This window comes from Acomys minous (genome assembly GCF_964271855.1).
Source record: "Acomys minous genome assembly, chromosome: 4".
Classification (NCBI taxonomy): Eukaryota; Metazoa; Chordata; class Mammalia; order Rodentia; family Muridae; genus Acomys; species Acomys minous.
Genome location: NC_140486.1, coordinates 51,019,796 through 51,031,910, shown reverse-complemented (window position 1 = coordinate 51,031,910; position 12,115 = coordinate 51,019,796). Strand labels below are relative to the sequence as shown.

Genomic DNA, 12,115 nt, shown 5'->3' with positions numbered 1-12,115 from the left:
CAGGTGGATTTCTGTGAGTGCCAAGCCAGCCTGGTCTACAGAGTGAGTTCCAGGATAGCCAGGGTTACACAGAGAAACCCTGTCTTGAAAAAACAAAACAAAACAAAACTTATAAAAAATAATTTATTTCATAGTCACAAATTTAAGTAATTATAAGCAGAAATAAATAAAAGTATGAATCCTAACAACCTTGGACATAGATATATGTTTAGAGGTCCCAGCAGTGCTGGGGAGCACGTTTAGGAACCTGAGTGTGTCACATACGCACTCAACCATTCAGCTGCACCCAGCCCACACTTACAGTTTTGAGGGGGTAGCACAGTTGTACAGGATATCCACCAGCGGGGCTTCCTGAATGCTGACCCCATCATCATCGTCACCTAAAGGGGGCTGTTCTTCTAGGGCAGAAGTGTCCCCGTCACCCTGACCCTCCTCTTTTGAGTCGTGCTGAGCTTCCCCCTAGGAAATCCAAGAAGCATCGAAAACTGTATCATAATTTTACTTACACAGAGGAATGAAGGCAGCCTCAGGGTAAGAAGAGGCCAATTCTATAAAGCTACCAGAAAAATTAGAAAAAAGGTGACATTATTAGACAAATCAATCAAGTTTTCAGTGATAAATCTGAATAATTTGAAAATTGGCCCAATAGGCTGGAGAGATGGCTCAGAGGTTAAGAGCACTGGCTGTTCTTCTGAAGATCCTGAGTTCAATTCCCAGCAACTATGTGGTAGCTCACAACCATCTATAATGTGATCTAATTCCCTCTTCTGACCTGCAGGTGTACATGCAGGCAGAACACTGTATACATAATAAATAAATAAATAAATAAATAAATAAATAAAAATTTGACCCAAAATGAGAAGATGTATTTACTCAATTCTAAGTTTGATGTTGACCTCTGTAGGAAAACAAGCCAAACAACAAACAAACAAACAAACATAAAACAAAACAAACAAACAAAAAACAACCTTTCACTACCACCTGTGCTCTTAAATTAAAGTTAGCTATTATAGCCAGCCAGATAATATTAAGAATGAGATTCTAAATTTATTGATTATGTTAGGGCTAAAACAAATGTTAGGATAAAAGTGACAACACTGGGAAAGTGAAATAGCAAGGAAGCACACACACACACACACACACACACACACACACACACACACGAATGAGCATATGTGGAAGTCAGAGGACAACTTTCAGCAGTCAGTTTTTTTTTTCTTCCATCATATGGGTTCTGGGGATTAATCTTGAATTTTCAGACTTGGTAGCAAACACCTTTAGCTGCTGAAGCATCCCAGAGGCCCTTAATTTCTTACTTGGCTATTTATTTTTTGGTTTTGAGACTGGTCTTACTCTCTTGCCCAGGCAGATCTCAACCACCAAGTTCAAATGACTCTCCTATCTCAGCCTCCTGAGTAGCTGGGACTACAGGTGTGCATCACTAAAACCACTCAATTTTCTCATCTGTCAGTTTGCAACCCAATCTTAGTTACCTCAAGCTGAATTTGAGGTGCGGCTGAGGAGATCCTCAAAAATCTGACCTTTCTGCTGATACCTCTTGACTACTGTGATTACTCGTGTGGAACATCACACTCTTCTTATTTGGTACTATGGATCAAACCCCAGACTTTATGGATGCTAAGCAAGCAAATCGATCAGTCGAGTTCACCCCCAGCCCCGTTGGTGTTTTGAGACAGGGTGTCATGTAGCCCAGCTAGTCTGAAATTCATTGTGTAGCCAAAGATGGTCTTGAACTTCTGATGCTCCTGCCTTTGCCTTTCAACTGTTGGGATTACAGGGGTGTGCCACAATGTCTGGCTGATTTCCTACATTTAAATCTCACACCCCAAAAAGCCCTACAAAGTAGCACACTAATATGTTTGGAGTAGAGAAAACAGAGGTTCTAAATATCCTGTAGCATACTGGCTAAAATTGGTGCTGAAGCCAGACTTTGGACACAAGAAGTCTAGCTATCTCTCTGGGGTTAAGCTATGTGTTCTAGGCACTCTGCTTCACCTCCCTGTGAAGACTCTCTGTGGGCAGCCCCATTAGGGCACAATTATCTGTGGGAGCTGGAGCTGCCTCTGGCTTTCTGCATTCTCTCAGTAGCTTCACTTCAGCCACTGAGTCTAAGTCTAGCTTAGCTGGTCCCCTGAGGTCCTTCACTCTCCACATCGTCCACAAGAAACTCACTAGACTCTCTCTCTGGGTTGCTGTCCTCTAGCTCTTCAGCCTCTGCATCTGCACCCTCAGCTTCCCTCCAACTGCCCGAGTCAAGGTCCAGACTGGAGTCCCAAGAGCTCAAGAGGGACCTGCAGTCATTGCTGGACTCAGGGTCATCAGGAGAGCCTTGTCTAGAATCCAGCCAAACCCACCCACTCTCCACCTTCAGGGCTCCTCTTTCACTTTTGTGGTTTCCACTTCCCTTCCCTCCCATTGCCTGGTACAGGATGAAGGGCAATAGTTTTCCCTTCATTCTTTGCTGCTAAGGCACAATGGCCTAATTAAATAAGCTACCCTCAATTAGAGTTTATTATTAGATGCACAAGAACAGAGTGGAAACCAGCATCTATACATCAGAAGTGGCACATGCTCACACTGTCAGTCTAAGCCTGAGATGGCAAACAGATTTAAACCATTCAGTTCAGTCATTAAGTTTTATCAAAGATTGGGATGGAGAGATGGCTCAGAGGTTGAGAGCACTGTCTGCTCTTCTGGAGGTCCTGGGTTCAATTCCCAGCCACCACATGGTGGCTCACAACCACCTAGGATGGGATCTGGTGCCCTCTTCTGGCCTAAAAGTATACATGCAGGCAGGGCACTGTTTACAGACAGCACTGTCTACTCTTCCAAAGGTCCTGAGTTCAATTCCCAGCAACCACAGGGTGGCTCATAATCATCTACAAAGAGATTTGGTGCCCTTTTCTGGCATACAAGTATCCATGTAGGCAAAACACTGTATACATAAATAAATCTTTTTAAAAAAGTGTTAAAAAGTTTTTTATCCAAGGCACTGAATTAGTTGCTTCAGATTATAGTATAGTTTGTAATCTCAAGTATCAATTATGATTAATTGGGAGTGGATGTCTAGAAAACTTAAAATCTATTCCTCTTACAGAAGTGGCAGTGCTGAACTTGATGTAATTTTCTTGAATATGTTCAGTTGCAGAATAAATATAAATTCACTGTCCCAATCTGCTCATCTTTAGCCATTAGCCAAGGTAATGGCTCTTGAACAAATGGCAAGCATATTCATAAGGCAGCCTTGCATATAAAAATTCTACTCCCTAAGACCTAGAGCCCTAAAGCCTGAGGATTTGGGACAATTAATTGCAAATTACATATTTGGTGCATACTCTATATCAGCACCAAGTGCTAGGAGCATAGCAATCAATCAGCTCTTGCCACAGTGGAACTTGTATTTTGTTTTTATTTTTTTAAAGACTTATTCTTATCTGCTTGGTGTGGTGGTGCACACCTTTACTCCCAGCACTCAGGCGGCAGAGGCAGGCAGGTCTGTTTGAGGCCAGCCTGGTCTACAGAGTGAGATCAAGGACAGCCAAGGCTGCATAGTAAGACCCTATCTCAAACAAACAAACAAACAAACATACATACAAAAAGATTTCTTTTTTATTTATGTGTGTGTGAGGGTGTGTATATGTTTCTGAGTTATAACACATGTATGTGGGTATCCTCAGAGGCCAGAAAATGGTATTGGGGCCCCTGGAACTGGAGTTACAGGCATTTGTGAGCATCCTGATGTAGGTGCTGCGAGCCAGACTCCAACCCTCTGCAAGAGCATCAGTGCTCTTAACCACTGAGCCATCTCTTCAGCCCCTGAGCTTTCATTTCATTAAACAATAGTAAGAGTAGTAAGAACATGCAAGGATAAGCATTCTGGTTAAAAAAAAAAAAAGAAAAGAAAAGAAAAGAAAAGAAAATGAGTGGGACATGGTGGTGAGCGCCTGAAAATGCCAGACCCTGGAAAGCAGAAGCTGAAGGATCTCAAGAGTTCCCAGGACTAAGTAACTAGACCAGATCTCAAAATGAAAAAAAGAAGGGAGATGGGAAGGCGAGTGGGGGAGGGAGGGGGGAGAGGAAAGGAAGGAAAAGGAAAGAACAAAAGGAAAAGGGGGAAAAAAGTATAGTTTGGTCTTTCCAGCTGTGGCAATAATAGCTGCATCATTACCTCAGAGAGGAACCGGAGGAGGTGCGTGTCTGGTCCTGCCTCCTCCTGAGGTCCTTCACTCTCCACATCGTCCACAAGAAACTCACTAGACTCTCTCTCTGGGTTGCTGTCCTCTAGCTCTTCAGCCTCTGCATCTGCACCCTCAGCTTCCCTCCAACTGCCCGAGTCAAGGTCCAGACTGGAGTCCCAAGAGCTCAAGAGGGACCTGCAGTCATTGCTGGACTCAGGGTCATCAGGAGAGCCTTGTCTAGAATCCAGCCAAACCCACTCACACCCTGCCTGTGAACACACAGAAAAAAATGCATTAAATTAATTCAACTAAAACAAAATAAATTCATTCAAATCAATACTCCCAATACACCTCTATTTTTCAAGTTCATAGAAGGGTCCAGAAATGTCTATCCATTAGGAGGCATAAAAGCCAGCTAATGGAGACATTAGATAAAAAGTTTATCCTTTAGATAAAAATAACTTTATGTTTATACTACCCCATTTTAAAACTTTGATTTCTTCATACTCCAAAAGAAGAGGAAAAGTTAGAACACGTCTGGCTTAACACACTTGCTCTATCACACAAATCACCCATGAATTCATCCACAAGGCAAACTTGAGGATAAAAAGATCTTCCTCATTACATACCAATTTTAAAAATTATTTTATTTTTGTACATATACATTTATATTATTACACATATATACAATAGATTACCTATGGCAAGAAGAACCGTGACACAATCAGGAATTATATAAATGTTACATTCTTAGTGTTTTGGCTATTTGTATTTGACAGCCTTGAAGAAGACATCTTTCCTATCTTGGTGCATCTAAATTTCTGAATGCAAATCAATCTCCATCACATATTGTCATCATCAACTTAGAACACCTATCTAGACTTAAAAACATCTTAACCCCTAAACAATTAAGCTTCATTGTAAAACTAAGCTACCTGGTCTTCAACTCTTTCAGAGACTTGAGAAGGAGTAAACTTGATTATCTGAGTATGCCGGCAGTGCAGGTTAGTAGCTTTCCAAATGAAAAGATGACAGAGACAGTTTTCTATCTGAATAGTCACCCAAAACTCTCTATAACGTTAAGGCATCTTCTTCAGCCTTCTGGCCCAATATATCTGACAGACATATTTGTGAGGCAGGAACTATTGAGGACTTGCTTACCCTGTCTTGGCAGAGTTTGGCTGTCAACTCTGCCTGCATCCAAGCTTGTCCTTTTTTTTTTTTTTTTTTTTTTAATGCGGAGTTCTGTCTGTGGTAGTAATGAGGACCTTTTGCCCAGTGGCTCGTTTGCCACATTTGAAGCCATCTCCATAAGGAGGTCCTTTGATGCTCTGTATACTAATTTTATTCTATTATTAACTTATTAATCAGTTTGAAAACACTCATGGTTACCTTTGGCATCATTTTGGTCACATCTATCAGAATAAAAACACTTGACTCCTTCATTCGTCCATTCATTTATTTGGAGTTTTTAAAGATTACTTTTATGTGGTGGGTGACTGTATGAATGAGTGAATGCCATGGGGCCAGAAGAGGGAGGGATCAGATCCCTTGGATTACAAGTGATAGTTATCTACCCGATGTAGGTGCTGAGAATCACTCTCAGATCCTCTGGAAAAAGAGAAAGCACTTGTGTTGATCCATCTCTCCAGCCCAAAACAATGTTTTAACCACCTTGTCTTGTTCCTTACATTTTTTTTTTGTTTTCTTTTCTTTTTTTCTTTTAAAGACAGGGTCTCATGTAGACTGGACTCACATTCAGTAGGTAGCTGCGAATGACCTGGCTTTATTTGGTGCTAGCAATAGAATCCAGAGTTCCATGCATGCTAGGTGACCTAGCAACATCCCTAGCATCTAGGCACAGCTTTCTACAGATTCTTTTTCCTGAGTTCTTGGTCTTCTGCTTTGTCATTAATTCGTGTAAAGTTTCAACATTTTCTCTGCTCAAGCTGCTCCCTTGATTTTTCTTGAAAAAAGATTTTAAAATACTGTTTATGTATATACAGCTCTGTGAAGCACTGGGTCCTCACTTGCTGGAGTTGCAGGCTGTTGTCAGCTGCCTGATGATCCAGGAACTGATGAAGTCCTCAGGAAGAGCAGGGCATGCTCTCCGCCTTCCCATACCACCCTCCCACTTTTTGAGTCTTACTATGTCCTCAAACTCAACTCTACTCAGGCTTCACACGTGCTCACCGAAATGAAGTTGCACCACCATGACTAGCTTGTAGCTTCCACCACTAGGACGAGTGCCTCGTCTCATTTGCATTTTACTCCTAATTATTACGTCCTAATCATGTCTCCTTGTTTTTGTCCCCAACAGTTACTACCTTGCCAAGTCCAACCAAAGATTTATCTTTTAATATATTCTATCTACAAACTTTTCCAACTTAAAAACATTTTTGGACAGGGTTTCACCACGCAGCCCTGGCTGGTCTGGCACTATGTGGGCCACCGTGGCTTGACTCTGACGTTCACTTGCCTCTGCTTCTGGAGTGCTGGGATTAAAGATCGGCATCACCATGCCTAGCAGTTTTCCAGCTTCTAGTGCCTTGATGCTTTTAGTACATGTCAGTTTGTGGACTGCTTTGAGACCTATTAACTATTCTAATTCATGAACTCAGGGAATCTATCATCTCAAAATCTTCCTACGCTTAACAAAGTTTACATTTTTGAACAGGGTCTTGTATATCTTGGAGTGGCCTAAGATTTGCTCTGTGGCCAAGTATTCCTTTGAAGGGATCCTCCTCCATCTACTTGCTGAGTGCCAGCACTACAGGCTCCTATCACAACGGTGTGTGAAAGCTAGAAATAAAGCCCAAGGCATCCTCCTTAAATCCTAAGCTACATGTATCCCAAGCCCTCAAAACAGTTCCCCCTTTAGGCCATTAAGATCTTTGACTTCTGGGCATATCCTTTTGTTTACATCTTTTAAATGACAGGGTCTCACTAGGTAGGCCCGGCCAGCCTGAAACTCACTATGTAGACCAGGCTGGCCTCGAACTCAGAGAGCACCTGCTTCTGCTTTCGGGATGCTGGGATTAAAGGCATGCACGACTACACCTGGTTTTAAGCATATTCTTAAATCTTTTTCCTCAAGATAGTACTAAAGAATGCCCTACTATGATTTTGTATATTTTTAAAAAGGCTCATCCTAGTTGATTTCATTGCTGAATATTATTTAGTAACAGAAGTTAGGGTAAAACCAAGGTCATATGATCTTAACACATTAAAAATTACATTTGTGTGTGCACACATGCATGTGTGTGTGTGTATATATATACACACACATACACATACATCACATACACACACATGTGAGAATGCACACGCCACTGCATGTAGGTCAGAGCACAACTTGCAGGAGCCACTTCTTTCCTCCCACCAAGGCTGTTTTCAGAGATTAAACTCAGGCATGGTAGCATGTGCCTGAACCCAGAGACACGACGCAGGCCCCACCAATACACTGCTTTGAGATAAGGTCTCCCTCTATAGCCTAGGCTAGCCACAAATTGTCAGCTGTCCTCTTGCCTCAGCTTTCCAAGTGCTGGGATTACTAGTATGAGCTACCATGCTGCTTTTAAGTGATTTCTTTTCCCCAGCACTGGGGATTACTAAGGACACTAGCCAAGAGCTGTATGTACTATTATACCACCAAAATATATTCCCAGCCTAAACCTCCTGACTCTCAAGAGATTAGCTTTTACCTCAATTGAACAATACGTTGTTTTTGTTTTTAAGCACTTTTAGCTCAGTGTGGTACACACACCTGCAATCCAAACTACTGGGGAAGTTGAAAGATAATGAGCTCTAGGCTAGCCTTGGCAACTTAGGGAGACGCCACCTCAAAAAACAAAAGAATATTACACAAGAGTTCTGCCTACAGGAAGACTGACAGCACGGACAAAGGCAGGACTGACATACTCTGCCACCTTCTCCATGGTCTAATCTTTAAGGAATTAATATGAACCAGATCCTGAAAAACCTAACATTTCCCATTCAAGGAAAGCCCTGTCAAACTGTCCCTATTACAATGAACTCTTTGAAAACACTAATTACGAACCCGCTCTTGGTTACTTACCTCTCCTCAGTTGCAGCAGGCAGCTGCACTTCTCAGCTCTAACACTCCTATCCCACATATGATCAGTTATCATGGTAAAGAAAACACACCTCACACAAAGGACACACCGAAGGCCAGAGTTTTCCTTCTGTTTGTTATATACACACACTTCACAGGTTTATTATTTTAAAAAAAATCTGTATACTTCACAAGACAGTACAAATTCGCTACAAGCTGCTAGCTACACATTAGGGCATTAACACAGCCCATGATCTCTGCCCTAAAACGAGCAACTGTGCTATGGCGACTCTCTGAAAAGAGATTTTCTCAACTCATGCCATTTGGCCTGGAGACCTCCTCTTCTGTAACCCCCACTTCTGGGCTCATATCGCTTCTCAGCCTTCTGACTAAGATCAAGTGTGGAACTGAGCCCACAAGCCCAAGCTATAATATCTTGTTTATTTCTATTTGAGGTTCGGCTCAAAAGGAGTATTCACTTCTTCATCTTCATATCTGCTTCGATGGCACAGCGACGTCCCCTGGTTCCCCCATCCTAGACAACATCAAAGAAAGGGAGAAAACATGAGTGAGCTGGTTACATACTAAGAGACAGCACAACAGGAATGCTGGGAATTTGATTTCTTGGGGGGGGGGGGGGGGAAGAATCTGCAGAGAATACCAGAGGGATGAGGCGGAAGGAACTTTCTGGTTACTCACAGAGTAGCTAAAAGAACACCTGGCATTTTGTGAGTGCAACTGTTAAGACTATTTTCTTCATGGCCCTCAAAATTCACCTGGGATCCCACAGAATGACTATCAGTCATCCCTTCCAGGCTCAAATTATGTGTAAAGAACTAGGCAGAGAAAATGAAAAATGGGAGAGGCAGAAGGGCAGTGGATAGTGAGGTTCTTGGCTAACATACCTGTCCAGTTGTTGGTCCCTACAAGAAAGGCCTTTCCTGCAGCCTGACCCTGGCACTAGTTCCCTAGCACCTCCTGACAGTTGTTTTCCATGAGAGCACGACAATCAGCTTCTTTCCATCTGCTGCTCTCTCCCTGCAGCCCAGCTCCTTCCTCTTGTGCAAAACTTTGCTGTCTTCAATAGGTAAAAGATCCTATTAACTGGCCTTGCAATAGCCAGCCACTCGAATGAGGATCCAGAGTCACTGTTGCAGGCCAATAAGAAAGAATAGAGATCACAGTGTTCTGTTTGTGGTACAGGTCTACAGGTAAGATGAACTAGTGAACACTTGCTGGGCCGGACCATTTTTGCATTTCTAATATGCAAGGATTACAAATTTTTTAGAATGTAAGTTGCCAATACCCAACAGTAAAAATAGAAATAACACCTTGCATTTGTGTAACATTTTAATTCTTTTTTTCCAAGTTAGTGTCATAAATTATTTTATCCTCACAACATCCCTGTGAGGTAGGCTGGATAGGAATCTCAATCTTCTTATTTTCTTCTTCTTCATCTTCTTTTTTTAAAGACGTATTTTCCTTTTATACGTATGAATGCTTTGCCTACATGTGTATATGGGCACTACAAGTGTACAGTGACTGTGAAGACCAGAGAAGAGCTTTGGATTCCATGAAACTGGAATTAAGAGACAGTTGTAAGCCACCATGTGGTTGCTGGAAACCCAACCCAGATGCTACCCAGGTGCAAGTATTCTTAGCTTCTGAGTCCCCTCTCTAGTACTCTCTGCTGCTTTGAGACAGGGTACTGCTCTGGACACTAGGCATTCCTTGATCCTGTGGGCAAGATCCTGTCCCTCAACTCATTATTACTTCTACCACATAGATGAGAAAAATAACCCTCAAGGTTATCCAGTGATCGTAAGAGCGATGTAGTTTTTCAGTATGTTCTTTCCCTTACTTCACTGGTCTACCACGAACAGTCAGTCATTTAAATTCATGGAACAAAAGAATAAAAGCCTTTAGGCTAGATCTACTATGTTTACCTAGAACTCAACCAGCTATTATTGTAACCAGTGGTCACTGCTACTGAGATCTTTAAAAAAAATGTTTCAAAAGAATTCCTATTATTGAGTGTGGTGCATGTGGACTTCAGAGGACAATTCTAGAGTTAGTACTCTCCTTCCACCTTCAGTGGGGGGTGTGGGGATCAAACTCAAGCCAGCAGGCTCCCAGGGCAAGTGCCTTTCCCCACTGAGTCATCTCACCCAGCTCTGCTGTTCTGAGCTATCTTCCACATGAAGAATTGGTAAAAGGTGGAAAAAAGAAATGAGGAGCAGGTGCATGCTAAGTCTTTTACTCCAAGAATATTTCATATTTCAGCCCAGTGATCTTACAAATAGTCTCTTCCCAGCCCCCACATACACACACTCACACACTCACATGCAGAGAGACCAGAATGCAGAAGAGCAGAGTTTCTTATTCGATGGATAAAAAGAATTTCAAGATATTGCCACAGTCTGTATGTTGGATTTCCCTCTGCCCCCCAGGCCCAGCAGGAGCTGAGAATCTTTCTGGCAACATCACCCCTTGCAGCCATTCAATACTTACAAAGAGAGAGAGAAGGAAGGCAGGAGAGCCCATGGGGACACTGTCCTGTTAGAGGACAAACAAATACTGATCAGGTTCCACAGAAACTCTCAGCCACAAGCACCCCAAACCTCAGGACAGAGACAAAAGTACCATACACACAAAACAAAGACATTTTAAAACTCAAGAACAAGAGGAAAGAGATCCCACAACCTTCTGGACATATGACTCTAGAGCAAGAACTAACAGTCCTCAACCAGTGTGAGCTAACTCGTCCCCACCCTGACAGCACTCTCCCAGAGGATTAGTAATTCACTCATTCAGCTTAGACTTCCTCCCATGTAACTGGGCCTCTAGTCACAGCACCCACCACTCTAGCACCTGTGCGCACACTGGCTTGCAGAAGGTTAGCAGGATTAGAATAACTTAAGGTGCTCTGGGTGTTTTGAACTGCGTTTTGCTCTGCTCACCTTCTCTGAAGCATCTTGCTTTCGGGTAGAGTCTCTCCCCCGGAGACTTTTAGCACTGATTCCAGACTCAGATGTTTGCATAATCAATTGTGTGGCCAAGAATTGCTGTAGGGAGAAGAAAAACGGGGGGCCATAAAGATCCAATCCAGTAGGAGGGAATTAACATACTTCAGGTTTTGTGCCTAGAACTTATACAGTACTCTTTTATTCAATACTTTTTGGCTTACTAAAAGGCTAATTCTAGCTATTTCTGAAAAATTTAGAGTGAAAAGTAGCTTTTAAATAAAATACTGTAAGTCAAAGAACTTTCAGCAATGAAAGTCACTTGGCAAACTTAAAGATACAATATCCTCTCAAAGTCAACATCACAAAGGGTATGTGATATACAACTGTAAGATTGAAGTAGACTACTTGTAATAAACAGGCATTACTCTTGGTTGTGTACATGGGTCAGAACATTTAATGTAACTAACAAATAACACCAACCTTTTAAAAACTGACTTAAAAACTTCAAAGGGGCTAGGGACATAGTGCACAGTGCTGGCCTGGCGCTGCTCCTAACATGAACAAGCCTGCTGTGGTGGGCACGCCACAGTTGAGTGGCACAGTGTTTGTGCAGCCCGGGGGGAAGCACTAGCTTAGATCCCTGGCAACAAGAGCGGAACAGCAGCAGCAGCAACAGAAACCTTCAAAAACCGAGTTCATTTGCCCAAGACAGAATTTGTATCACAATTCTTCTATCAAACTGATCAAATCTATACAACTTCAGTAAGAAAAGAAATTACTTACCTGTATTCCTGATGCCTATTACAAGTAAAAGTCATCAATACAAATTCTTCCCTCCTTTCATCCCTACTGAAACAAAAGCGAGCCTCAATGTA

The 12,115-nt window shown here is 42.3% G+C and overlaps 1 protein-coding gene across 3 annotated transcripts in view; it reads right to left on the bottom strand.

Annotated features, from left to right (window-relative positions):
• Nucleotides 1–12,115, bottom strand: part of BRD8 (bromodomain containing 8) — a 47,649-nt gene that overhangs the window by 13,401 nt on the left and 22,133 nt on the right. For all 3 annotated transcript variants that reach the window (XM_084780023.1, XM_084780024.1, XM_084780025.1), the window contains 4 exons: nucleotides 11,235–11,339; nucleotides 10,786–10,830; nucleotides 4,190–4,468; nucleotides 302–459 (listed from right to left, as the gene is read on the bottom strand). In XM_084780023.1, coding sequence (XP_084636149.1) covers nucleotides 302–459; nucleotides 4,190–4,468; nucleotides 10,786–10,830; nucleotides 11,235–11,339 — 587 coding nt within the window. The remainder of the gene's footprint in view (nucleotides 1–301; nucleotides 460–4,189; nucleotides 4,469–10,785; nucleotides 10,831–11,234; nucleotides 11,340–12,115) is intronic.